At 44.4% G+C, this 27,803-nt stretch overlaps 1 protein-coding gene across 1 annotated transcript in view; it reads left to right on the forward strand.

The window, feature by feature from the left end:
* Positions 1–23,310, forward strand: part of LOC139422750 (ADP-ribosylation factor-like protein 15) — a 70,780-nt gene extending 47,470 nt beyond the window's left edge. The window contains exon 5 of the mRNA XM_071174070.1: positions 18,717–23,310. Coding sequence (XP_071030171.1) covers positions 18,717–18,869 — 153 coding nt within the window. The 3' untranslated portion in view covers positions 18,870–23,310. The remainder of the gene's footprint in view (positions 1–18,716) is intronic.
* Positions 23,311–27,803: the final 4,493 nt, after the last annotated feature.

Consider the following 27,803-nt stretch of genomic DNA (forward strand, 5'->3'; position numbering starts at 1 on the left):
AAAACTCAGCCATTTTTCCAGCCAAATAGAGGAGTCACAAAAAGCACAAATAGAGATAAAATGAATCACTAACCTTTGATGATCTTCATCAGATGACACTCATAGGACTTCATGTTACACAATACATGTATGTTTTGTTCGGTAAAGTTCATATTCATATCCAAAAATCTTATTTTACATTGGCGTGTTATGTTCAGTAGTTCCAAAACATGCAGTGACATTGCAGAGAGCCACATGAATTCACAGAAATACTCATTATAAATGTTGATGAAAATTCAAGTGCTATGCATGGAACTTTAGATACACTTCTCCTTAATGCAACCGCTGTGTCAGATTTAAAAAAAACATAATCTGAGAACGGCGCTCAGAGCCCAAACCAGCCAAAATAAATATCTGCCATGTTGCGCAGTCAACATTAGTCATAAATAGCATTATAAATATTCACTTACCTTTGATGATCTTCATCAGAATGCACTCCCAGGAATCGCAGTTCCACAATGTTTGTTTTGTTCGATAATGTCCATCATTTATGTCCATTTATGTCCAAATAGCTTCTTTTGTTAGGGCGTTTGTTAAACAAATCAAAAAGCGCGTTCAGCTCCAGTCGGACGAAAAGTTCAAAAAGTTATATTACAGGTCGAACAAACTTGTCAAACTAAGTATAGAATCAATCTTTAGGATGTTTTTATCATAAATGTTCAATAATGTTCCAACCGGAGATTTCCATTGTCTGTAGAAAAGCAATGGAACAAGAGATACCTCTCGTGAAATGCGCGTGACTGAGAACGAGGCTGCTGGCAGACCCCTTAGTCAAACAGCTCCCATCCGACCCCCCTTCACAGGAGCAGCCTGAAACAACATTCTAAAGACGATTGACAACTAGTGGAAGCCTTAGGAAGTGCAAAATAACACCTATCCCACTGTGAATTCGATAGGGGCTGAGTTCAAAAACTACAAACCTCAGACTTCCCACTTCCGTGTGGATTTTTCCTCAGGTTTTTGCCTGCCATATGAGTTCTGTTATACTCACAGACATCATTCAAACAGTTTTAGAAACTTCATAGTGTTTTCTATCCAATACTAATAATAATATGCATATATTAGCATCTGGGACTGAGTAGGAGGCAGTTCACTCTGGGCACGCTTTTCATCCAAAAGTGAAAATGCTGCCCCCTATCCCAAAAGTTTTAAGGGAACGGCATCAACGAGCAAAAGCCTTTGTTTAAAATGAGGATAACAGCAGAGCTTGTTTTATAATGAGGATGGGAGCAGAGCCTGTTTTTATAATGAGGATGAGAGTAGAGCCTGTTTTATAATGAGGATGAGAGCAGAGCCTGTTTTATAATGAGGATGAGAGTAGAGTGGCTTACTCACTGACTGTGCATGTGTGCTCATGATCTGCATGGAGGGAATACACACACACACACACACACACATACAATGCGTTGGGAGGGAGGTGATAGTCTTTCTTGCGTACTACCTAAAGCCATGAGTGAAAGTGTTATTTCTAAGGGACTGCCAAGACATGTTGCCTTGCCTTATTGTCTTGGGCTTCAGACGGAGAAAGTGATGTCACTGTGATTCCTGCAGTTTTACCAGGCATGGTGGTTCTTCCAGACAGTAGGATGTATCATATGAGAAAGATGGGGGGGGATTGTCACGGTGGTTTTGTGCGTGCGTGCATGCGTCTGGATGGTGTGTGTGTGTGTGTGTGGTTTGGTGTTGCTCCTGCTGTTCAGACACTGGCCTTGGCATCCGTGGTGTACAGCGATGCCAACGTCGCCTGAGTGAATTCCCATCCCTCGGCAGAAAACAGAGTCCCGTTGTTCTGGTCGGAGCGGAGAGAGGAGGGCGTACGGTCTGTCTGAGTCTCTGAGCACAGGGACGAACAAGGACACAAACACAGATTCCAACAGACTCCACAGGCTATCGTTGAGTTTTCCCTCCTAACCTGGGTTTAAATAGTATTCAAAATTATTTTGAAATGGTTTTGCTGTGCTTGGTTGAGCTTGCCTGTTGCATTGGAACCAATAAAAAAGTCCCAAAAGTGCCCAGCCCACCTACCAGTCACTCCAGGCAGGCTAAAGCAAGCACTCAAAAGTATTTGAAAGATTTAAGAGTAGGTGAACCCAGGTCTACCTCCCTCCACAGTGTCATTGGTCCACTGGAGCCAAGAACCCAGAACATTCCACTTGAGTTTATGGAGGAAATAAGAGCAGGTTGAGCAATACCTACCACCTGTGGTGCAGACTGGCACAAATTTTGAAGAAAAGTGGCATATCGTATTTGTTTCTTATCAACTGTTATATCGAATGAAAATTCCACCAAAGAATGAGAGCAAGCTGTAATATTTATCATTAAAAACAAGCTTTTCAACTCTTGGATGGATTTCACTCAGTTCCTTAATGTATGCCATTCCCTTTGAGCCTTTTCATGTGAATTTACTTGTTTTCAAAGTCCTCTATATTAGTCGACTGTGAATCCAGCTGCCACTTAGTCACCAACACTCTTAAACACACTCAATCAAACACAACTTTTCCATATTAAAAACATTATAGATTTCTTTGTTGATCATGATAAAAACACTGCTTTTGTTTGTACCCTTTCACACAACCGTTCACAAGGAAGTGGTTCTCCAAGTGGCGCTGTTTACTTTCTGTTTAGTCTTTTGTGGTGCTACTTTTATCTGTTCAGTTCAGCTGTGGCCACTGAACAAATCTATCTGCAAGACTCATTTAATATACCATAGTTCATTATTTAAATTAACTTCTCATTTATGTGTCATCCCTTCCCTACACATGTTCATGGTATTGCACGTTGTAAACAGCACAGATTTGCTGTGTTCAATGGGCTGTATGGTATTGAATTACAGCTGTATCATCATCTAAAGCGCACGTGTCTGACTGTTTGCAGAGGCTGTACAGTATACAGGCATTCAAACCAACGACAGCGTTTTGCAGAACTATCCATTAGGTTAAATGCACACCTACATATTGCAAACAGCCACTGGCACCGGCGGTTGGAACCGGTTCAGGGAACAGAACCGGTAACTGGGAAATAAATACATTTTTTCCAGGAACAGAATCAGAACTGGGAATGAAAGTATTCTATACTGTTCCTGAACAGAACCGTTATTTTTAAAGCATGGGATCCGGTTAATAACGTTATTTTACATTCCAGGCATTTTTTTCCAGTCCCACATAAAATGCAGCAATCCACCCATGGTCTAATGTTAAGCCAATTCTCTGAAGTTCAAAGACATTCAAAGTTCCTTCATAGAAGACGCTCCTCCATAGGTATAATTCTGTGGCCTAATTCAGATAATGCATGTGATGATAGGCCCTTCAAGCAAAGCCTCCTCCTCCAACCTCTATCGTTTTCTCCCTACACGCAAAGTTTCTGACACATCTCACCCTACACGTCTGTCCACTGCATGTAAACAGCTGGATCTTGCCCTCTGCATAGCAAGCTGCTCTGTCTGCACTGATAGGTGAAGTCATTTCATGTCAAGCTAAATGTAAAACATTTATTTCAACAGAAAGGAACGATATAAACCGTTACTTTTTGGGAGGTTCAAACCGGTTCAGAACTTTATTTTCACCAATAGGTATTTTTCACCAATTAGATTTCCAGGTCTGTATGTCTGATTGAGAAGTCTGGTTCTGTGTGTGTGTGTGTGTGTAATGCACCTTGACATAGATTCTATAAATGTCTGGAACTCTATTGTAGGGATGCGACACCATTCTTCCACAAGAAATTCCATCATTTGGTGTTTTGTTGATTTGGTTGTGGAAAATGCTGTCTCAGGTGCTGCTCCAGAATCTCCCATAAGCATGTTATTGTACAGCCACTGCGTTCCAATTTAGGCACTTATCAGTTAAGCAATTAACATCCCATTAGGGTCATGTATGAAAATGCTGGGCAGGCCATTCTTTTGGCTACCATGGCTATGCCCCCATAGGATGACAATGCCCCCATCCGCGGGACATGAATGGTCACTGAATGGCTTGATGAGCATGAAAACAATGTAAATAATATGCCATGACAAGCCAAACATCTGTTTGTTCAAATGTACACTTCACATTTCCATATCATAAAACATGGCATCATACCTTGGGTTGTTTTGAATACGTTTGTCTATTGTGAAGAAAATTCACTGCAGAACATGCACCTGAATGCATTCATGACTCCATTCTATGCACATCACAATGACCATCTGTTTCTCTGAATTGGCTTGTGAAAGCCTAACCTTGTAATATCATATATATTTAAATTTTAGCTAGTCATGTTGGTAATAGAACAAGCTTTCTAATTATGCCCACCTGACCTAGATTGCAATTTATAGTGGGCCGTTTTTTGGATTGCGTAAACAGCAGTAGTTGTGTGATGGCGGGGATGCAGGGTTGTGTTCAAACATCTACAAGTGTGTTTGCTCTAGTTGCTTATAGTTGAAGACTGTCCTTTGAGTCATAAATGTGCATTTACATTTCTTCAGAACTGTCAACACTTTGGAGAGGTGTGTGACCACTTGGAGACACCAGTTAGTCCTCTCACTCAAACTCTTGCACTTAATTTTATGTTGCACCTACACCATATTTTCCAGGAATATTCTTATCATGTTACTGAATGTATCCAGAGTATTTTCAGATTTCGTTGTCAACAAATGCAGAGGAAAGTACAGTAAATGTAAAATGCACATAACATCAACAGTGTGATGTTTTGGATTCATTCTTGTGCCCGGTGAACTCTTCAACTTTGGTCTAATAATTTTCCCATAATCTCCTAAATGTTCCTTTTCAATTGCTACCATGCTTATGCATATGCTTTCATATTTCTTCTGTAAGAAACATTTCAATGTAGCTCTATCCGTATAGGCCAATTCCCATGAGTGTAAATGGTTAATTAAATCAGGAACCACACCTGTGTAGAAGCACCTGCTTTCAATATATTTACTGTCCCTCATTTACTCAAGTGTTTCCATGTATATCGATTGAGGTAGGCAATATCTCCTGTGTTCCATGAGACCTCTCTGTGTGATGGCCAGCCCTTGAGGGAGTGTGTTACTGTGGCTCTGACGTGTTCGAGTGGAGCCTCAACCTCCTCTGCTCCAACATGTGTCTCTGAAAATGGCACCCTATTTCCTATGTAGTGCACTACTTTGACCAGGGCCCATATGGCTCTGGTCAAAAGTAGTACACTATATAGGGATTAGGGTGCCGTTTGGGACAAATCTCTAGACTGTGGCCCCCGACCAATGGAGCCTCCTGCCTCACCCCAATGTGTTTCCAATGTTCTGGCTCTGAAGACACTGAGGGGCTAGCCAGCCAGACCCAGTCCGCTATGCAGTGTGAATAATGGACTACCTAACTCCGCTTCAGACCCAGCAGTCATAACAACTCGCACACCAAGCTATACATACTGGAAGTGGCATCAGTCGTCATGGCGTGAGGAGAGATTCATAACACAGATGAATGATGGCACCAGATGGTTCCTTTTCATGTATAAGGGCAGCGTTATATCAAGGCGGCAGTACATAATACATAGGATCTGTACTCAGCACTCCTCCGTGAAAGCTGTTGTGCAAACTGTTGATGTATGTCATTAGATGTATTATGGTGTATAAGTACGCCAATGGACGAGTTGGACATACAGGACAAGTTCGCGCAATGTACAAAAGCCTTGTATTAGTGTTCTTAGCATCTCTGCTGTTTCGAAATGTGAATCAGGTCTTGGCTCAGCGTTGGTTACTGAACTACCTCATGAAGAATGCTTTACCACAGAGGAATCCCCACCGCTAGGCCCTCGACTACTCCAAAGTGAAATATTATTCCCTCCACTGCAGTGGGGAAATAGCAGGGATGATCCCAAGGATGTTAAAGGTCTTACAGGAGGTTTGCTTTGGAACAGTCCCGATATTCACATTTTAAAATAATAAAAACTAGAGCTATTACCAAAAATCCGACTTCAGTCTGAAATATGAGCTGTACGTCACACCTACGGGATAGAATCTCCTTTTTCAGGTGAATTGGTAGATTTCAGAGTATCTTGGTGTTATTATTTTGGGTCACCTGTCAGTCAGAGAATGCTTTACCACAGAGGAATCCCCACCGCTAGGCCCTCGTCTACTCCAAAATGAAATATTATTCCCTTCACTGCAGTTGTTTTAGTTGTCTTTTGTGGATTTATCAAATTGCTGTCTGAACAGCATTTCAGGCTACCCTGGGGCGGCAGGGTAGCCTAGTGTTTAGAGCATTTGACTAGTAATCGAAAGGTTGCAAGTTCAAATCCCCGAGCTGACAAGGTACAAATCTGTTGTTCTACCCCTGAACAAGGCAGTTAACCCACTGTTTCTAGGCCGATATTGAAAACTGACCTGCCTAGTTAAATTAAGGTAAAATAAAAAAAGGTTGATACTGATACTGCAGAAGACATATGGCATGTCCCCAGCCCAGCTCCCCAGTCCATGTCCCCAGCCCAGCTCCCCAGTCCATGTCCCCAGCCCAGCTCCCCAGTCCATGTCCCCAGCCCAGCTCCCCAGTCCATGTCCCCAGCCCAGCTCCCCAGTCCATGTCCCCAGCCCAGCTCTCCAGTCCAGTCCATGTCCCCAGCCCAGCTCCCCAGTCCAGTCCATCTCCCCAGCCCAGCTCCCCAGTCCAGTCCATGTCCCCAGCCCAGCTCCCCAGTCCAGTCCATGTCCCCAGCCCAGCTCCCCAGTCCAGCCCAGCTCCCCAGTCCATCTCTCCAGCCCAGCTCCCCAGTCCAGTCCATCTCCCCAGCCCAGCTCCCCAGTCCAGTCCATCTCCCCAGCTTCCCAGTCCAGTCCATGTCCCCAGCCCAGCTCCCCAGTCCATTCTATGTCCCCAGCCCAGCTCCCCAGTCCAGTCCATGTCCCCAGCCCAGCTCCCCAGTCCAGTCCATGTCCCCAGCCCAGCTCCCCAGTCCAGTCCATGTCCCCAGCCCAGCTCCCCAGTCCAGTCCATGTCCCCAGCCCAGCTCCCCAGTCCAGTCCATGTCCCCAGCCCAGCTCCCCAGTCCAGTCCATCTCCCCAGCCCAGCTCGCCAGTCCAGCCCAGCGCAACTCCACAGTCTAGTCCAGCTCCACAGTCTAGTCCAGCATCCCAGTCTTGTCCAGCTCCACAGTCTAGTCCAGCGTCCCAGTCTTGTCCAGCTTCCCAGTCTAGTCCAGCCCAGTTGGCCAGCCCAGCGCCCCAGTCCAGTCCAGCTCCCAAGCCCAGCTCGCCAGTCCAGCTCCCCAGCCCAGCTTCCCAATCTAGTCCAGCGTCCCAGTCTTGTCCAGCTTCCCAGTCTAGTCCAGCCCAGTTGGCCAGCCCAGCTCGCCAGTCCAGCTCCCCAGTCTAGTCCAGCTCCCCAGCCCAGCTCGTCAGTCCAGCTCACCAGTCTAATCCAGCTAACCAGCCCAGTCCAGCTCGCCAGTCCAGCTCCTCAGTCCAGTCTAGCTCCTCAGCCCAGCGCCCAATCCAGCCCAGCTCTCCAGTCCAGCCCAGCTCTCCAGTCCAGCCCAGCTCTCCAGTCCAGCCCAGCTCCCAAGTCCAGCCCAACTCGCCAGCCCAGCTCCTCAGTCCAGTCTAGCTCTCCAGTCCAGCCTAGCTCCCCACCCCAGGTCCCAATCCATCCGCAGTCCATCTCCAGCCTAGCTCGCTAGTCCAGTCCAGCTCCACAGCCCAACTCCCCAACCCAGCACCCCAATCCAACTCCCCAACCCAGCACCCCAGTCCAGCTCCCCAACCCAGCACCCCAGTCCAGCTCCCCAACACAGCACCCCAGTCCAGTCCATTTCCCTAGCACAGCGTCCAATCCATTTCCCCAGTCCAGCTCCTCAGCCCAGTCCATTTCCCCAGCTCCACAGTCCAGCTCCTCAGCCCAGTCCATTTTCCCAGCTCCACAGTCCAGCTCCTCAGCCCAGTCCATTTTCCCAGCTCCACAGTCCAGTCCATTTCCACAGTCCAGCTCCTCAGCCCAGTCCATTTCCCCAGCTCCACAGTCCAGTCCATTTCCCCAGCTCCCCAGCCCAGTCCATTTCCCCAGCTCCCCAGCCCAGTCCATTTCCCCAGCTTCACAGTCCAGCTCCTCAGCCCAGTCCATTTCCCCAGCTCCACAGTCCAGCTCCTCAGCCCAGCTCGCTAGTCCAGTCCAGCTCCCCAGCCCAGCTCACTAGTCCAGTCCAGCTCCACAGTCCAGCTCCCCAGCCCAGCTCGCTAGTCCAGTCCAGCTCCACAGTCCAGCTCCCCAGTCCAGCTCCCCAGCCCAGCTCGCTAGTCCAGCCCAGCTCGCTAGTCCAGCCCAGCCCAGCACCCCAGTCCAGTCCAGCTCCACAGTCCAAGTCCCCAGTCCAGCTCCAGCCTCCGAGCAGGCCAGATGTTTGGTGTCAGCCCGTTCAGGTGGCTCGTAGTCGTAGCCCCCTGTATAATGTAGTTACTGTAAACCTACAGTGAGGGAGGCTCACAGGTGTTTTGCTGCCGCCTCGACATCCCCCCCCCAAGGTGTGTTGGGAAACAGATCTCCTGTGTGGAGGGACGGAGGCCCATGTGGCTATACAGGAGTTACTCAGCACCCTATGGTACCAACACATGGGCTCTGTATCAACACATGGGCTCTGTACCAACACATGGGCTCTGTACCAACACATGGGCTCTGTTCCAACATATGGGCTCTGTACCAACACATACAGTAGGCTCTGTACCAACACATGGGCTCTGTTCCAACACATGGGCTCTGTACCAACACATACAGTAGGCTCTGTACCAACACATACAGTAGGCTCTGTACCAACATATGGGCTCTGTACCAACACATACAGTAGGCTCTGTACCAACACATGGGCTCTGTACCAACACATGGGCTCTGTACCAACACATGGGCTCTGTACCAACACATACAGTAGGCTCTGTACCAACATATGGGCTCTGTACCAACACATACAGTAGGCTCTGTACCAACATATGGGCTCTGTACCAACACATACAGTAGGCTCTGTACCAACACATGGGCTCTGTACCAACACATGGGCTCTGTACCAACACATGGGCTCTGTACCAACACATACAGTAGGCTCTGTACCAACATATGGGCTCTGTACCAACACATACAGTAGGCTCTGTACCAACATATGGGCTCTGTACCAACACATACAGTAGGCTCTGTACCAACACATGGGCTCTGTACCAACACATGGGCTCTGTACCAACACATGGGCTCTGTACCAGCACATATAGTAGGCTCTGTTCCAACATATGGGCTCTGTACCAACATATACAGTAGGCTCTGTATCAACACATGGGCTCTGTACCAACATATGGGCTCTGTACCAACATATGGGCTCTGTACCAACATATGGGCTCTGTACCAACACATGGGCTCTGTACCAACATATGGGCTCTGTACCAACACATACATACAGTAGGCTCTGTACCAACATATGGGCTCTGTACCAACATATGGGCTCTGTACCAACACATGGGCTCTGTTCCAACACATGGGCTCTGTTCCAACACATGGGCTCTGTTCCAACACATGGGCTCTGTTCCAACACATGGGCTCTGTACCAACACATGGGCTATGTACCAACACATGGGCTCTGGGCCTCCCGGGTGGCGCAGTGGTTAAGGGCCCTGTACTGCAGCGCCAGCTGTGCCTTCAGAGACTCTGGGTTCGCGCCCAGGCTCTGTCGTAACCGGCCGCGACCGGGAGGTCCATGGGGCGACGCACGCGCGGTGTTTCCTCCGACACATTGGTGCGGCTGGCTTCCGGGTTGGATGCGCGCTGTGTTAAGAAGCAGTGCGACTAGGTTGGGTTGTGTATCGGGAGGACGCATGACTTTCAACCTTCGTCTCTCCCGAGCCCGTACGGGAGTTGTAGCGATGAGACAAGATAGTAGCTACTACAACAATTGGACAACATGAAATTGGGGAGAAAAAGGGGTAAAAATTCAACTTTAAAAAAAAATTTTAAACACATGGGCTCTGTACCAACACATACAGTAGGCTCTGTACCAACAAATGGGCTCTGTACCAACACATACAGTAGGCTCTGTACCAACATATGGGCTCTGTACCAACATATGGGCTCTGTACCAACAAATGGGCTCTGTACCAAAACATACAGTAGGCTCTGTACCAACATATGGGCTCTGTACCAACATATGGGCTCTGTACCAACACATACAGTGGGCTCTGTACCAACATATGGGCTCTGTACCAACATATGGGCTCTGTACCAACATATGGGCTATGTACCAACATATGGGCTCTGTACCAACACATACAGTGGGCTCTGTACCAACATATGGGCTCTGTACCAACATATGGGCTCTGTACCAACATATGGGCCCTGTACCAACATATGGGCTCTGTACCAACACATACAGTAGGCTCTGTACCAACATATGGGCTCTGTACCAACATATGGGCTCTGTACCAACATATGGGCTATGTACCAACATATGGGCTCTGTACCAACACATACAGTAGGCTCTGTACCAACAAATGGGCTCTGTACCAACACATACAGTAGGCTCTGTACCAACATATGGGCCCTGTACCAACATATGGGCTCTGTACCAACACATACAGTAGGCTCTGTACCAACATATGGGCTCTGTACCAACATATGGGCTCTGTACCAACATATGGGCTATATTCCAACATATGGGCTCTGTACCAACACATACAGTAGGCTCTGTACCAACATATGGGCTCTGTACCAACAAATGGGCTCTGTACCAACACATACAGTAGGCGCTGTACCAACATATGGGCTCTGTACCAACACATACAGTAGGCTCTGTACCAACATATGGGCTCTGTACCAACATATGGGCTCTGTACCAACATATGGGCTCTGTACCAACACATACAGTAGGCTCTGTACCAACATATGGGCTCTGTACCAACAAATGGGCTCTGTACCAACACATACAGTATGCTCTGTACCAACATATGGGCTCTGTACCAACATATGGGCTCTGTACCAACACATACAGTAGGCTCTGTACCAACATATGGGCTCTGTACCAACAAATGGGCTCTGTACCAACACATGGGCTATGTACCAACACATGGGCTCTGGGCCTCCCGGGTGGCGCAGTGGTTAAGGGCCCTGTACTGCAGCGCCAGCTGTGCCATCAGAGACTCTGGGTTCGCGCCCAGGCTCTGTCGTAACCGGCCGTGACCGGGAGGTCCATGGGGCGACGCACAATTGGCCTAGCGTCGTCCGGGTTAGGGAGGGCTTGGTCGGGAGGGATGTCCTTGTCTCATCGCGCACCAGCGACTCCTGTGGCGGGCCGGGCGCAGTGCGCGCTAACCAAGGTTGCCGGGTGCGCGGTGTTTCCTCCGACACATTGGTGCGGCTGGCTTCCGGGTTGGATGTGCGCTGTGTTAAGAAGCAGTGCGGCTAGGTTGGGTTGTGTATCGGAGGACGCATGACTTTCAACCTTCGTCTCTCCCGAGCCCGTACGGGAGTTGTAGCGATGAGACAAGATAGTAGCTACTACAACAATTGGACACCACGAAATTGGGGAGAAAAAGGGGTAAAAATTCAACTTTTTTTTTTTTTTTAAACACATGGGCTCTGTACCAACACATACAGTAGGCTCTGTACCAACATATGGGCTCTGTACCAACATATGGGCTCTGTACCAACAAATGGGCTCTGTACCAACACATACAGTAGGCTCTGTACCAACATATGGGCTCTGTACCAACATATGGGCTCTGTACCAACACATACAGTGGGCTCTGTACCAACATATGGGCTCTGTACCAACATATGGGCTCTGTACCAACATATGGGCTCTGTACCAACACATACAGTAGGCTCTGTACCAACATATGGGCTCTGTACCAACAAATGGGCTCTGTACCAACACATACAGTAGGCTCTGTACCAACATATGGGCCCTGTACCAACATATGGGCTCTGTACCAACACATACAGTAGGCTCTGTACCAACATATGGGCTCTGTACCAACATATGGGCTCTGTACCAACATATGGGCTATGTACCAACATATGGGCTCTGTACCAACACATACAGTAGGCTCTGTACCAACATATGGGCTCTGTACCAACAAATGGGCTCTGTACCAACACATACAGTAGGCTCTGTACCAACATATGGGCCCTGTACCAACATATGGGCTCTGTACCAACACATACAGTAGGCTCTGTACCAACATATGGGCTCTGTACCATCATTTGGGCTATGTACCAACATATGGGCTCTGTACCAACACATACAGTAGGCTCTGTACCAACATATGGGCTCTGTACCAACAAATGGGCTCTGTACCAACACATACAGTAGGCTCTGTACCAACATATGGGCTCTGTACCAACATATGGGCTCTGTACCAACACATATAGTAGGCTCTGTACCAACATGTGGGCTCTGTACCAACATATGGGCTCTGTACCAACATATGGGCTCTGTACCAACACATACAGTAGGCTCTGTACCAACATATGGGCTCTGTACCAACATATGGGCTCTGTACCAACACATACAGTAGGCTCTGTACCAACAAATGGGCTCTGTACCAACACATGCAGTAGGCTCTGTACCAACACATGGGCTCTGTACCAACACATACAGTAGGCTCTGTACCAACACATACAGTAGGCTTTGTACCAACACACAGTAGGGTCTGTACCAACACATAGGCTCTGTACCAACACATACAGTAGGCTCTGTACCAACACATACAGTAGGCTCTGTACCAACACACACAGTAGGCTCTGTACCAATACATACAGTAGGCTCTGTACCAACACATACAGTAGCTTCTGTGCCAACACACACAGTAGGCTCTATACCAACACAGTAGGCTCTGTACTAACCCATACAGTAGGCTCTGTACCAACACAGTAGGCTCTGTACGGCTCTGTACCAACCCATACAGTAGGCTCTGTACCAACACATATAGTAGGCTCTGGGTAGCCTAGTGGTTAGAGCGTTGGACTAGTAACCGGAAGGTTGCAAGTTCAAACCCCTGAGCTGACAAGGTACAAATCTGTCATTCTGCCCCTGAACAGGCAGTTAACCCACTGTTCCTAGGCCGTCATTGAAAATAAGAATTTGTTCTTAACTGACTTGCCTAGTTAAATAAAGGTAAAATAAATAAAAAACATACTGTAGGCTCTTTACCAACACATACAGTAGGCTCTGTACCAACACATACCGTAGGCTCTGTACCAACACATACAATAGCTTCTGTGCCAACACACACAGTAGGCTCTATACCAACCCATACAGTAGGCTCTGTACCAACCCATACAGTAGGCTCTGTACCAACACATACAGTAGGCTCTGTACCAACACATACAGTAGGCTCTGTACCAACATGGCTCTGTCTGAAAGTGTAAAAGCTGTCCAATCCTTGAGTCCTCCTGTCCTTGATACCTTCTGTCCTTGATCCCTAATTTCCTCACCTGCCTCCCAAGGATGCATTAGAGGAGAGCTCAGCTTGAATTTCTTATGGAACTGGCTCAGGTGATAACTTCCTGTTTCAAAAAGTTTTCTCTACTGGACATGACCCGGGTGTCTTCCAGATGCCGGTTTGGATTGGAGAAGTTGTGATCGTTCATCATCATGGGAGGACCAGTCGTGTTCCTCAAGTGACCCCTTTCATCATTATGTTTAAAGTGGTGAGTCGGGCAGATGAGCACCCTGCAACGGCCTTTGGCGCACATGGCCCTGCCTCAGGTTAACACCGTCTTACTGTAGGTTTCCTCTCCCGGCCTCCCGGCGTTTTTAATCAGCCTTTAAAGGTCAGGAGAGATCCCCTCAATCAGACTTGATCTCTTCAGCCCTGAAACTCATCCTATTGATCCCAGCTTTGAGCAGATTGATCTTGTGCTGTACAACATAAAGGTCCCACCACCACAGTCTATAGAGCCAGAGCTTCAACCCTTTATCTGCTGCACACACTGAATGACCCTCGCACATCTTTAGCGTGTTGGCCTCGTGACCCAGAACTGTCTTGTGTTAGCTAGCTCAGCCTGCATGTTAGTCGGGCTAAACGAGGGTACCAGCAACTTGCCCCTCCTGACCCCATTGAGACGTCCAGCAGAGATGAACTGCTGTGTCAGTCTGTTTCACCAGACAATGGATTGTTGTAGTGTATTAGCCAGGCTAGACACAGTTTTCAGTGCAAAAGGTGGACATAAAAGACTGTAAAACACCAGCAAATCAGCTGCAAGTGATTTTAATTTTGGAAATCTGTTCCAAAGTATTACCACGCATAATAGAGAGATATACACTGGGTCACAAGGCTAACAAGATAAAGATATAGGGAGGCAGGTAGCCTAGCGGTTAAGAGCATTGGGCCAGTAACTGATAAGGTCGCTGGTTCGAATCCCCGTACCGTCTAGGTGAAAAATCGGTTGATGTGCCCTTGAGCAAGGCACTTAACCTTAATTGCTCCTGTAAGTCATGTCTGCTAAATCATTTTTTATTTAGATTTTTTTTAAATAAGAGTGACTGACCAGGTTAAATCTATGATCCCTTATTGAGATCACTTGTTAAATCCACTTCAATCAGTGTAGATGAAGGGGAGGACACTGGTTAAATACGTATTTTTTTAGCCTTGAGGTAATTGAGACATGGATTGTGTGTGTGTGTGTGTGTGCGCGCCATTGAGGGTGAATGGTCAAGACAATATAATTAAGGGGGGTATTAAAAACAGTTCCAACCAATGTAGGTGTTCCTGTATGTTTGGTATTTGTATAAAATTTAATCAAGGTTTGAAATGTTTGTTTTAGTGAAATATATCTGTTTAGGCATCTTGCGGTCAATTTGTAGTTTACAAATGGTTTGTAATTATATTCCAGACCCCTGACCATCCAAAATGTTTTGCCAACGGCTACATCTAGTTGATGATCCCTGATCTAACATCTCCTTCTAAATCTAGTTGATGATCCCTGATCTAACATCTCCTTCTAAATATAGTTGATGATCCCTGATCTAACATCTCCTTCTAAATCTAGTTGATGATCCCTGATCTAACATCTCCTTCTAAATCGAGTCGATGATCCCTGATCTAACATCTCCTTCTAAATCTAGTTGATGATCCCTGATCTAACCTCTCCTTCTAAATCTAGTTGATGATCCCTGGTCTAACATCTCCTTCTAAATCTAGTTGATGATCCCTGATCTAACCTCTCCTTCTAAATCTAGTTGATGATCCCTGATCTAACATCTCCTTCTAAATCTAGTTGATGATCCCTGATCTAACCTCTCCTTCTAAATCTAGTTGATGATCCCTGATCTAACATCTCCTTCTAAATCTAGTTGATGATCCCTGATCTAACCTCTCCTTCTAAATCTAGTTGATGATCCCTGATCTAACCTCTCCTTCTAAATCTAGTTGATGATCCCTGATCTAACCTCTCCTTCTAAATCTAGTTGATGATCCCTGATCTAACCTCTCCTTCTAAATCTAGTTGATGATCCCTGATCTAACCTCTCCTTCTAAATCTAGTTGATGATCCCTGATCTAACCTCTCCTTCTAAATCTAGTTGATGATCCCTGATCTAACCTCTCCTTCTAAATCTAGTTGATGATCCCTGGTCTAACATCTCCTTCTAAATCTAGTTGATGATCCCTGATCTAACCTCTCCTTCTAAATCTAGTTGATGATCCCTGATCTAACATCTCCTTCTAAATCTAGTTGATGATCCCTGATCTAACCTCTCCTTCTAAATCTAGTTGATGATCCCTGATCTAACCTCTCCTTCTAAATCTAGTTGATGATCCCTGATCTAACCTCTCCTTCTAAATCTAGTTGATGATCCCTGATCTAACATCTCCTTCTAAATCTAGTTGATGATCCCTGATCTAACCTCTCCTTCTAAATCTAGTTGATGATCCCTGATCTAACCTCTCTCAATCTCTCCTACTTCATAGACTTGTTGCTTTCTCTTTATGTTGAATTAATCATCATTCTTCCCCGATACACACACACACACACACACACACACACACACACACACACACACACACACACACACACACACACACACACAAAAATAATAACAATAGACAAACGCTGCAGCACCTTCCAAGCCTGTTCCTGCTCTCTTTCTCTCTCTCTCTCTCTCTCTCTCTTTCTTTCTCTTTCTCTCTCTCCCTCTCTTTTGGAGGAGGGAGGATTGTGTAAGCGAGCGATGAAGTCCCAGACAGGGAAATCTTAATCAGCATTCTTGGCATGCTATGGGAGCTTTGGCTCAAAGGATGTTTTGTTTTATTATTTATTTATTCTCCTTTCTGCTCTGAAACAAAAGGACAAGAGCAGCAGAGGTTTTTGCAGCCTGTTAGTGCAGTTTCTAATCTCTCCTGTTCCTGTGGGTTTGGCCATCAGTACAGTATGGTGTCCTATGGTATCTTCTGTATTCTCTGAATGGGTTTGAACATGATCTCTCCCCCTTCCTCAGTTGTCCCCACTTACTGACACTGACAGACACACAGATACACACAGCCAAACTTTAAACACAGATGGACAGAATATGTTGGAAAAGTTCACTTTTAAGTCTCTGTTTACTCAAATAGTTTAGTTGGATTTATTTGACCTCTTTTCCTATTCTTCAAGTGATGGGTCATGCTCATTATGGCACACCATAGCAAAAGATTTAGCAATGGAAAATGACAACTAGCATTTCATAACTCTTTTGACTCAGTCTGAGCATTTTCTTCCGTTTCATGCCTACTTAACCCTGCTATAGTATCCATAATCCCAACCAGTAGTATTCTGAATGTGAAAAATGACTCCTCTGTGTACTGACCTGACTCTCAGGTGCTTTGCCAGGTATTTATTCTCTGTGTACTGACCTGACTCTCAGGGGCTTTGCCAGGTATTTATTCTCTGTGTACTGACCTGACTCTCAGTGGCTTTGCCAGGTATTTATTCTCTGTGTACTGACCTGACTCTCAGGGGCTTTGCCAGGTATTTATTCTCTGTGTACTGACCTGACTCTCAGGGGCTTTGCCAGGTATTTATTCTCTGTGTACTGACCTGACTCTCAGTGGCTTTGCCAGGTATTTATTCTCTGTGTACTGACCTGACTCTCAGGGGCTTTGCCAGGTATTTATTCTCTGTGTACTGACCTGACTCTCAGGGGCTTTGCCAGGTATTTATTCTCTGTGTACTGACCTGACTCTCAGTGGCTTTGCCAGGTATTTATTCTCTGTGTACTGACCTGACTCTCAGGGGCTTTGCCAGGGATTTATTCTCTGTGTACTGACCTGACTCTCAGGGGCTTTGCCAGGTATTTATTCTCTGTGTACTGACCTGACTCTCGGGGGCTTTTAATCAGGTATTTATTCTCTGTGTACTGACCTGACTCTCAGGGGCTTTGCCAGGTATTTATTATTGGCCTCTGTGGTGTCAAATGCCAAGGCTCTCCAGACACCGCTCTGCTCTCTCAGATCATTATGACCGAGAGAGGGCAACAAGTAATATTCTGTCACCACGCTGTCTGATGGCCAGGAGACCAGCATGGCCTTACATCACCCTGGAGGTAAACCTTCAATGAGACTGTCTGATGGTCTATAGACCAGCATGGCCTTACATCACCCTGGAGGTAAACCTTCAATGAGAGTGTCTGATGGTCTATAGACCAGCATGGCCTTACATCACCCTGGTAGTAAATCTTCAATGAGACTGTCTGATGTCTTACCCCTTATGGCCATAGAAATATAATCACTAGAACAGAAAAGCACCTAATTCTATTTCCATGGTTATGGCCTGGCTGGCCATGCCTCATCCCCCCCAGTAGTAAACCACCCCAAAGACGGACCGTTTATGGCTTTAGGTCTACCAGCCCATATTTGAGTGGTCCTATGTGGCTCCCATATATCACTGGACTGGTCTCAGGCATCCCCCTACGATGTAGTAAAACTATACAGAAACGGTCTGCAATGCTGGCTTGACCATCACCTATCAATCCGTGTCAGTATTGGCAGAACTGAGAGATTCTGCCAGTGTTTTTGTCTTTTTCAGATTTTTGACATAGCTGGACACTGTGCTTGTTTTCAGAAGTGTGTACTGTGTGCTTAAGCTCAACTGGGAGTTGAAATCACGAGGGTAATCTTTCTCCCATTTGATTCAGAATTGATTGCAATATTTTGGACTTGTTATTGTTTTGTTTTCCTGCAGACTTCCAACATGGGACCTGCATAGTTCTTAAGACAATCTTTGTACTGTGGTCTAGTTTGTGGTCTCCACTTGGCTCTTGTTATATGTAATGCAAGCATTGGCAGATATTGGTGTAATTACAGAGGAATGAACAGTATTTAGACAAAAACAGTTATGGTATACTATGCTGTACACCCACACATCAAGAACAAAATCACAAATGAGTTAACATTACAGTTATTTACTCACTGTGACATAATGGCACCGAAGGAGATGGCTGCCGTTGTACGATCCGGTAACCAATTGAGCTATTGTGTATGTTTTTTTGCGTTATTTGTAACTTATTATTTAAACATTTTTACTTATCTATTTTTTAGTTAACACTTCTTTTTATATTTTTTCTTAACTTCTTAAAGCATTGTTGGTTAAGGGTTTGTAAGCATTTCCTGTAAGGTCTACACCTGTTGTATTCGACGCATATGACAAATAACATTTTATTTGATTTATGTTTTCAATAAGTGTCCAATCCTCTGAGCTCTCTCTGTTTCTCTCTCTTTCTCTGTTAGATAAAGAAGTATTTTGAGCTGGAGCCTCTGGCCCGAGGGAAGAGCTGGATTCTAGAAGGCAGCTCAGTGGACAACATGGATGCCGTGAAACAGAGCTTCACTCAGCTCATTGAGCTGCTGGAGGACAAGGACCAAGACACAGGCAGGATATGAGCTGGGACCTAAACTATTGGGAACTACAAATCCCACAGGACCTGCTGAGCCACAAGAACTACAAACCACACAGGTCCCACAGGACCTGCTGAGCCACAGGGAACTACAAATCCCACTTGGGTTGACAGGAGCCACATCCGAGCTACAAAGCCCATGGGAGGGCATACCACACAGGCAGTCCATACAGGCAGTCCATACCACACAGGCAGTCCATACCACACAGGCAGGCCATACCACACAGGCAGGCCATACCACACAGGCAGGCCATACCACACAGGCAGTCCATACCACACAGGCAGTCCATACCACACAGGCAGTCCATACCACACAGGCAGTCCATACCACACAGGCAGTCCATACCACACAGGCAGGCCATACCACACAGGCAGGCCATACCACACAGGCAGGCCATACCACACAGGCAGGCCATACCACACAGGCAGGCCATACCACACAGGCAGGCCATACCACACTGGAGCAACCTGATCACAGAGGAACCATAGAACATGGAGTCATTCCCCTCCGCAGAGAATCTATGGGCCACCAGGGTTGTAATGGTTAGAGAAGTAAAAGACTACCAGCTCTCAAACTGTAGAGACCTGGTGGACTGACTCCCTGAAAAGTAGTGCTGAGTGATTAACTGAAATGTCGGTTTATTTTTGTTTTTTTAAATAACGAATCGGTCAACGTCAGTTCAATTATTTGAATACCTTTTACTTCGTTTTTTTTCTGTGCGCTCAACGTGCCATTTCTCTAGAGAGATTTCTCTCTGGGGTAGGTTGTTCAACTCATCATACAGTAGTTACGTACAGAAAACGTGTTAATTAATACAATGACCAGAATCCATTGTGCCTACAGCTGCCTGTTCTCATTGGTTCTTGCTGGACAAGCCTGTGGGCGGAGATTAAATGATGACTTGGTATAAAATAGTAAGTCACCAAATATATATTGTTTTATATACAGTTGAAGTCGGAAGTTTACATACACTTTAGCCAAATACATTTAAACTCAGTTTTTCACAATTCCTGACATTTAATCCTAGTAAAAATCCCATGTCTTAGGTCAGTTAGGATCACCACTTTATTTTAAGAAGGTGAAATGTCAGTATAATAGGAGAGAATGATTTATTTCAGCTTTTATTTCGTTCATCACATTCCCAGTGGGTCAGAAGTTTACATACATACACTCAATTAGTATTTGGTACCATTGCCTATAGATTGTTTAACTTGGGTCAAATGTTTCAGGTAGCCTTCCACAAGCTTCCCACAGTAAGTTGGTGGAATTTTGGCCCATTCTTCCTGACAGAGCTGGTGTAACTGAGTCAGGTTTGTAGGCCTCCTTGCTCGCACATGCTTTTTCAGTTCTGCCCACAAATTTTCCATAGACTTGAGGTCAGGGCTTTGTGATGGCCACTCCAATACCTTGACTTTGTTGTCCTTAAGCCATTTTGCCACAACTTTGGAAGTATGCTTGGGGTCATTGTCCATTTGGAAGACCCATTTGCGACCAAGCTTTAACTTCCTGACTGATGTCTTGAGATGTTGCTTCAATATATCCACATCATTTTCCCTCCTTCATGATGCCATCTATTTTGTGAAGTGCACCAGACCCTCCGGCAGCAAAGCACCCCCACAACATGACGCTTCCACCCCCATGCTTCACAGTTGGGATGGTGTTCTTCGGCTTGCAAGCGTCCCCCTTTTTTCTCCAAAAATAACGATGGTCATTATGGCCAAACAGTTCTATTTTTGTTTCATCAGACCAGAGGACATTTCTCCAAAAAGCACAATCTTTGTCCCCATGTGCAGTTGCAAACCGTAATCTGGCTTTTTTTTATGGCTGTTTTGGAGCAGTGGCTTCTTCCTTGCTGAGCACCCATTCAGGTTATGTCGATATAGAACTCGTTTTACTATGGATATAGATCTTTTGTACCTGTTTCTTCCAGCATCTTCACAAGGTATTTTGCTGTTGTTCTGGGATTGATTTGCACTTTTCGCACCAAAGTACGTTAATCTCTAGGAGACAGAACGCGTCTCCTTCCTGAGTGGTATGACAGCTGCGTGGTCCCATGGTGTTTATACTTGCGTACTATCATTTAAAGAGATGAACTTGGTACCTTCAGGGGTTTGGAAATTGCTCCCAAGGATGAACCAGACTTGTGGTGGTCTACAATTTTCTTTCTGAGGTCTTGAATGATTTATTTTGATTTTCCCATGATGTCAAGCAAAGGGGCACTGAGTTTGAAAGTAGGCTTTGAAATACATCCACAGGTACACCTCCAATTGACTCAAATGATGTCACTTAGCCTATCAGAAGCTTCTAAAGCCATGACATCCTTTTCTGGAATTTTCCAAGCTGTTTAATGGCACAGTAAACTTAGTGTATGTAAACTTCTGACCCACTGGAATTGTGATACAGTGAATTATAAGTGAAATAATCTGTCTGTAAACAATTGTTGGAAGAATTACTTGTGTCATGCACAAAGTAGATGTCCTAACCGACTTGCCAAAACTATAGTTTGTTAACAAGACATTTGTGGAGTGGTTGAAAAATTAGTTTTAATGACTCTAACCTAAGTGTATGTAAACTTACAACTTCAACTATATATATATATATATATAATGTGAATGAAGAATGGAGTGTAGAGCATCTACAGATGGACGCCAGGTAGTGTTACATGGTTTATTAATAAGTAATGGGCAGTCACTACCATCATTGGGGTTTTAATAATTAAATAATATATATACACAACCAAAATATAAAACTTGTACCATAACTGTAATGGCAGTCACTACCATCAATTGTTTCATTCTGTGTTGTTACAGAAATTGAAGACCGTGATTAGTTTTTTTTTTTTAAACGAACCGAAACTGAACAGACCTGAAAAGGCACTAATCTCTCAGCACTACTGAAAAGGCACTTATCATGTTGGAAATGTAATGCCTTGCCTTCACTCAAAAGAAATATCTGTATTTAAGACATACAGAACATCAGTTTGCCACTAATGCTTTATTATCAATCTCATGATTCACTAGTGATTGTTCTTGTCCTTTTGATGACTGATAGTTGTACATTGCTACTAGACTGTATGTAGTTTAGAATAACTGGAAAATGTATTGCGTCATGCTCAATGGTTTAGTCCTACAACACTTACTTGTCTGTGACAAATGTTTTAACTTCAAGGCCTTGAGATGTGTTTTAAAGCCAAACATTTAAAAGTGTCTTCACAAACATCTTAAACCAAGTTGCAGTATATTGTTTGCTTAGCTCCACACCATTGATTCACAGGTGGACTCTCTCAATACACAGTAAGAAGAGATTGAGACTAAATGTTAATAGTTGAATTGAAAGCTTTCTCTCACTGTTGATTCAATGAAATGCATATTGTGGAGAATAAACTTTAGATGTTAATTGAGTAATTTAGTAATTTGATAGTATTACCTTTTTACTGGGGCCAAAACTCCTGTCCCTCTGTGTGTAAGAAACAGTATAGTGTGAAATTGAATGCAGTTTGCACGATACTGAAGTCAATGAAGTCTGTCAGGAGGATTTACAAATGATAGTACAGGGCCTTCACAGTGGACTGTGTGTACAGTATGTGTCTGTTTCATGTACAGTGATGACGTGTTCCTTTTTTAATGTTGTTATTGTCACCTTTGAATGTAAGAACACACACACTCACACAGGTCAAAGGTTACAGGTTGGTTATACAGACTTGCTACTCAGAGAGATGATAGAAACATTTCAAAGCTGTTCATGTACATTTCTTTGCTTCTTACCAATGTAACTTTTATTGGCTGCGTCTACTGGTGGGGAATGAGTTCGGTTGTCAGTCAGAACACCTCGTGTTGTCTAGAAGTGCCTCAAAATGCTGTCAATCATTATTATTATTATTAGCAGTGTTGTCAATCATCTGCGACTGTTGTCCCCTTCTGATGACATGAAGTAATTTCTTACACCCCCTAAGGGTTAAACTTACCCTTTGGGGTGCCCCACCTAGTTGTCGTGGCCTGTCCATGTGGCCACAGGTATATCTCAAGAGTTTTCTGAGCTCTAGATCTTTAGGATATCTTGGATACGTTTAGTCTTTTTAGAGAGAAGTATACCAATACCTGAACATATTGTTGTATTTATATTAATGTATCTACCACGTGTGTGTGTGTATATATATATATATCCTGATAGCCAAACTCTTCAAGCTGCCTTTTTTTTTTCTAATTCATTTATACCTATATCAAGATCAATTTGTACATTTGTTACAGATGGTCTTGTTGTAATCTGGAAGGGCAGGAACGTGTCTGTGTTTATACTGGAAGAAGAAATCGACATTTAGCAGTTTGCTTTAGTGGCTTCGAGTCTATTCTGAAGTTCTACTGTGTATCTACATAATTTATGCATAATTCCACTTGGCAACATGGACAATAAAGGCTAAATAAGGACATGGGTGTTCACTCCATCAATTCTTTCATTGTGTCAGGTTGCTAGGATACCTTAAATGACCTCAAGTATCAAGAAACAGAACCATATAAAGAGATATGACCCTGTCAAGAATGATCCAATGCCTTGACAGTATTTCAGACCTTCTTTTGAATTACATACTGGCTACCATTTCCCACATAAAAAACTAAAGATCTTAAGAAAGATCTTCAAGTTGACTAGTATAATTTTTGTGAATTATACTAAACAGAAATATAAAAGCAACATGCAACAATTTCCACTAGTTTACTGAGTTACACTTCATATAAGGAAATCAGTAAATTAAAATAATTAGGCCCTAATCTATAAATTTGATATGAATGGGTAGGGACACAGCCATGGGTGGCCCGGGAGGGCATAGGCCCACCCACTGAACCAGACCCAGCCAATCAGAATGTGTTTTCCCCAAAAAAAGGGCTTTATTACAGACAGAAATACTCCTCAGTTTCATTAGCTGTCCATGTGGCTGGTCTCAGACGATCTCCCAGGTGAAGAAGCCGGATGTGGAGGTCCTGGGCGTGGATACACATGGTCTGTGGTTGTGAGGCCTGTTCGACGTACTGCCATATTGTCTAAAACAATGTTGGATGAGGCTTATGGTAGAGAAATTAACATTAAATTATCTGCCAACAGCTCTGGTGGACATTCCTGCAGTCGGCATGCCAATTGCATGCTCCTTCAAAACTTGAGACATCTGTGGCATTGTGTTGTGTGAAAAAACTGCACAGTTTAGAGTGGCCTTTTTAGTGTCCCCAGCACAAGTTGCACCTGTGTAATGATCATGCTATTTATTCAGCTTCTTTATATGCCACACCTGTCAGGTGGATGGATTATCTTGGCAAAGGAGAAATGCTCACTAACAGGGATGTAAACAAATTTGTGTACAACATTTTAGAGAAATAAGCTTTTTGTGCAACTTTAGCGTTAGTCATCTTCAGAATCCTCAGGAGTTATTAATGGGATGTTTTACGTATTATTTACTTGATGAGGTTAAGTTTGACATTATGAAAAAAAAAATGGTTTCATTATTCTCTTGTTTGTTTCCCTGGACAAGTCAATCCTCTTGTGATTGGGACAGAGGAAACCCTCTCCCTGCAGCCTGCTACTGTGTGTGTGTGTGTGTGTGTGTTTCAAGTACAGTGATGAGTCATACAGGGCTTTACCTCAAACAAACATCTTTTAATTGTCTTGGCATTTAGACCAGAGAGCATAGAAACAGAGATTTCAACAACATATTCTAACAGGGGCTTCCTGACTGAAAACAAACCCTTGTGACATCATGTCTGGCACATACAGAGCCTACTAAATGCAATATTCAATTCTATGGTCTGGCATGTCTAAAAGGTGACACACATGTAGGAGTTCACACCCATTGATTGGCCACCATTAGATGGAGATCTATATGATATGTGCGTCAGACCAAGTACATTGATCATGGTCGAAATGGCACATGGCCTTAATGTTGCATGGATTTAATCAATAATTATATACAATATGTATGATATAGTACTGAATAGGATTGAAATGTGCCCAAGATATGCTGTCTGGAGCCACACTGAAGGACATAGAACCTTTCCTGTTTGCACTAAAAGTCAGTCTTTTTGCTTTTGTTTAAGAGGGCTTGAAAACTTTTCTCTCACCGCTGAGAAATGCTAATTAACTTCAAATGAAACAATGGTACTTGTTTAAACATTCTTATAGTTATTGCAGTTGTGTGCGTCTGGGAAGAGAAAAAATATATTTAAAAAGAAGTTAAGTCCATTTCCAATTGCTCTGACTATCTCTGTCCCAGACAAACATTAGTATGCAGACAGACTTGGGATTAATCTGAAAATTTAGACCATGTCTGAACAACTCCACAAAGCCGTCTGCAAGACAGAAACTTTAAATCTGTTCTCGCTTTTATCCAGCGCAGTTCTGGCTAGACAGCATTACGCTAATCTTCTTTAAGAAGTCTCCTCTTGCCATTTCCATTTCACCTGGACATTAGCACACTGTTTCCCAGGAAGATTCTAGAAAGAAATATGGAATGATGTTACAGTAAGCTGGGAGTCTTGTTCATAACTTCATGACATTTCAGTTCCGTATTCAACATCACTTACTTTTCATCTCCTTTCATTCACAAAGTGCCTCAGAGTATAGGATCAGTGCTGATCTAGGATCAGTTTTTATGGCATTTTGTATCATAGTTATATGGACACGGGGGACCTGATTGCCTGATCCTAAATCACCATTCGCACTCTGAGGCGCTTCGTGAATATGGGCCATTGTGTGCATTTTGGCCAGACAGACCCTTTCCCATTAGGCTATTATATCTGACAGGGACTGAGAGAGGAGTCCTCCGGAAATGTGAAAAGGAGATTAAAATGAGCTGAAAATACATACCCGTCTCTGACTTGCCTATGATTACGTTTCAGACTTCTGCCGGGGACTACCGCTAGTTCGCCGACCGTAGTTTTCTTCCTAATTGATGAATGCTTTATTGTAGCATGTCGATATTTGGTTTCAAAGTTCATTTTGTATTTGAGTGAGTAATATAATTTAATTGAATGAGAACTAAGTCGAAGTTAGTTTTCCGCTTCTTTTGATGGAACCTTACAGTGGTTCCATTGGAATGCTGGAGAATGCCTAGTGGAATGCTGGAGAATGCCTAGTGGAATGCCTAGTGGAATGCTGGAGAATGCCTAGTGGAATGCTGGAGAATGCCTAGTGGAATGCTGGAGAATGCCCAGTGGAATGCTGGAGAATGCCTAGTGGAATGCTGGAGAATGCCTAGTGGAATGCTGGAGAATGCCTAGTGGAATGCTGGAGAATGCCTAGTGGAATGCTGGAGAATGCCTAGTGGAATGGTGGAATGCTGGAGAATGCCTAGTGGAATGCTGGAGAATGCCTAGTGGAATGCTGGAGAATGCCTAGTGGAATGCTGGAGAATGCTTAGTGGAATGCTGGAGAATGCCTAGTGGAATGCTGGAGAATGCCTAGTGGAATGCTGGAGAATGCCTAGTGGAATGCCTAGTGGAATGCCTAGTGCAATGCTGGAGAATGCCTAGTGGAATGCTGGAGAATGCCTAGTGGAATGCTGGAGAATGCCTAGTGGAATGCTGGAGAATGCCTAGTGGAATGCCTAGTGGAATGCTGGAGAATGCCTAGTGGAATGCTGGAGAATGCCTAGTGGAATGCCTAGAAGTCTATTGGCATTTCAAATGTTCCGTGCACCCATTATAAGGCACCCATTCAGAAATATTTTATAACAAATACAAAGACGATGTAGAAAGGATGCCTCATACTTACGGTAACAATAATGAACGTTTCATTTCCAGTCTAATACAAGGCCTTCAAAAAGTATTCACACCCCTTCATTTTCCAGTGGAATGCTGGAGAATGCCTAGTGGAATGCCTAGTGGAATGCTGGAGAATGCCTAGTGGAATGCCTAGTGGAATGCTGGAGAATGCCTAGTGGAATGCTGGAGAATGCCTAGTGGAATGCTGGAGAATGCCTAGTGGAATGCTGGAGAATTCCTAGTGGAATGCCTAGTGGAATGCCTAGTGGAATGCTGGAGAATGCCTAGTGGAATGCTGGAGAATTCCTAGTGGAATGCTGGAGAATGCCTATTGGAATGCCTAGTGGAATGCTGGAGAATGCCTAGTGTAATGGTGGAATGCTGGAGAATGCCTAGTGGAATGCTGGAGAATGCCTAGTGGAATGCTGGAGAATGCCTAGTGGAATGCCTAGTGGAATGCTGGAGAATGCCTAGTGGAATGCCTAGAAGTCTATTGGCATTTCAAATGTTCCGTGCACCCATTCAGAAATATTTTATAACCAAATACAAAGACGATGTAGAAAGGATGCCTCATACTTACGGTAACAATAATGAACGTTTCATTTCCAGTCTAATACAAGGCCTTCAAAAAGTATTCACACCCCTTCATTTTCCACATTCTGTTATGTTACAGGCTGAATTTAAAATGGATTACATTTAGATGTTGTGTCACTGATCTACACACAATACCCCATTTGGAATTTTGTTTGTAGAACATTTTCAAAAATTAAAAATAAATGAAAAGCTGTCTTGAATCAATAAGTATTCAACGCCTTTGTTATGGCAAGCCTAAAGTTCAAGAGTAAAACAAATGTGCTTAACAAATCATGGATTCATTCTGTGTTCAATAATAGTGGTTAACACTATATTTGAATGACTACCCTGTCATTGTAACCTATACATACAATTATATGTAAGGTCCGTCAAGTGAATTTCAAGCACAGATTCAACAACAACGACCAGGGAGGTTTTTCAATGGCTCGCAAAGAAGGGCCCCAATTGGTAGATGTGTTTTAAAAAAATCCCTTTGAGCATGGTGAAGTTATGAATTAGGCTTTGGAGGGTATGTCAATACACTCAGTCACTACTAAGAGATAGGCGTCCTTCCTAACCCAGTTGCCGGAGAGGAAGGAAACTG

The sequence above is a fragment of the Oncorhynchus clarkii genome, chromosome 12 (assembly GCF_045791955.1).
Source record: "Oncorhynchus clarkii lewisi isolate Uvic-CL-2024 chromosome 12, UVic_Ocla_1.0, whole genome shotgun sequence".
In the NCBI taxonomy this organism is placed as follows: domain Eukaryota; kingdom Metazoa; phylum Chordata; class Actinopteri; order Salmoniformes; family Salmonidae; genus Oncorhynchus; species Oncorhynchus clarkii.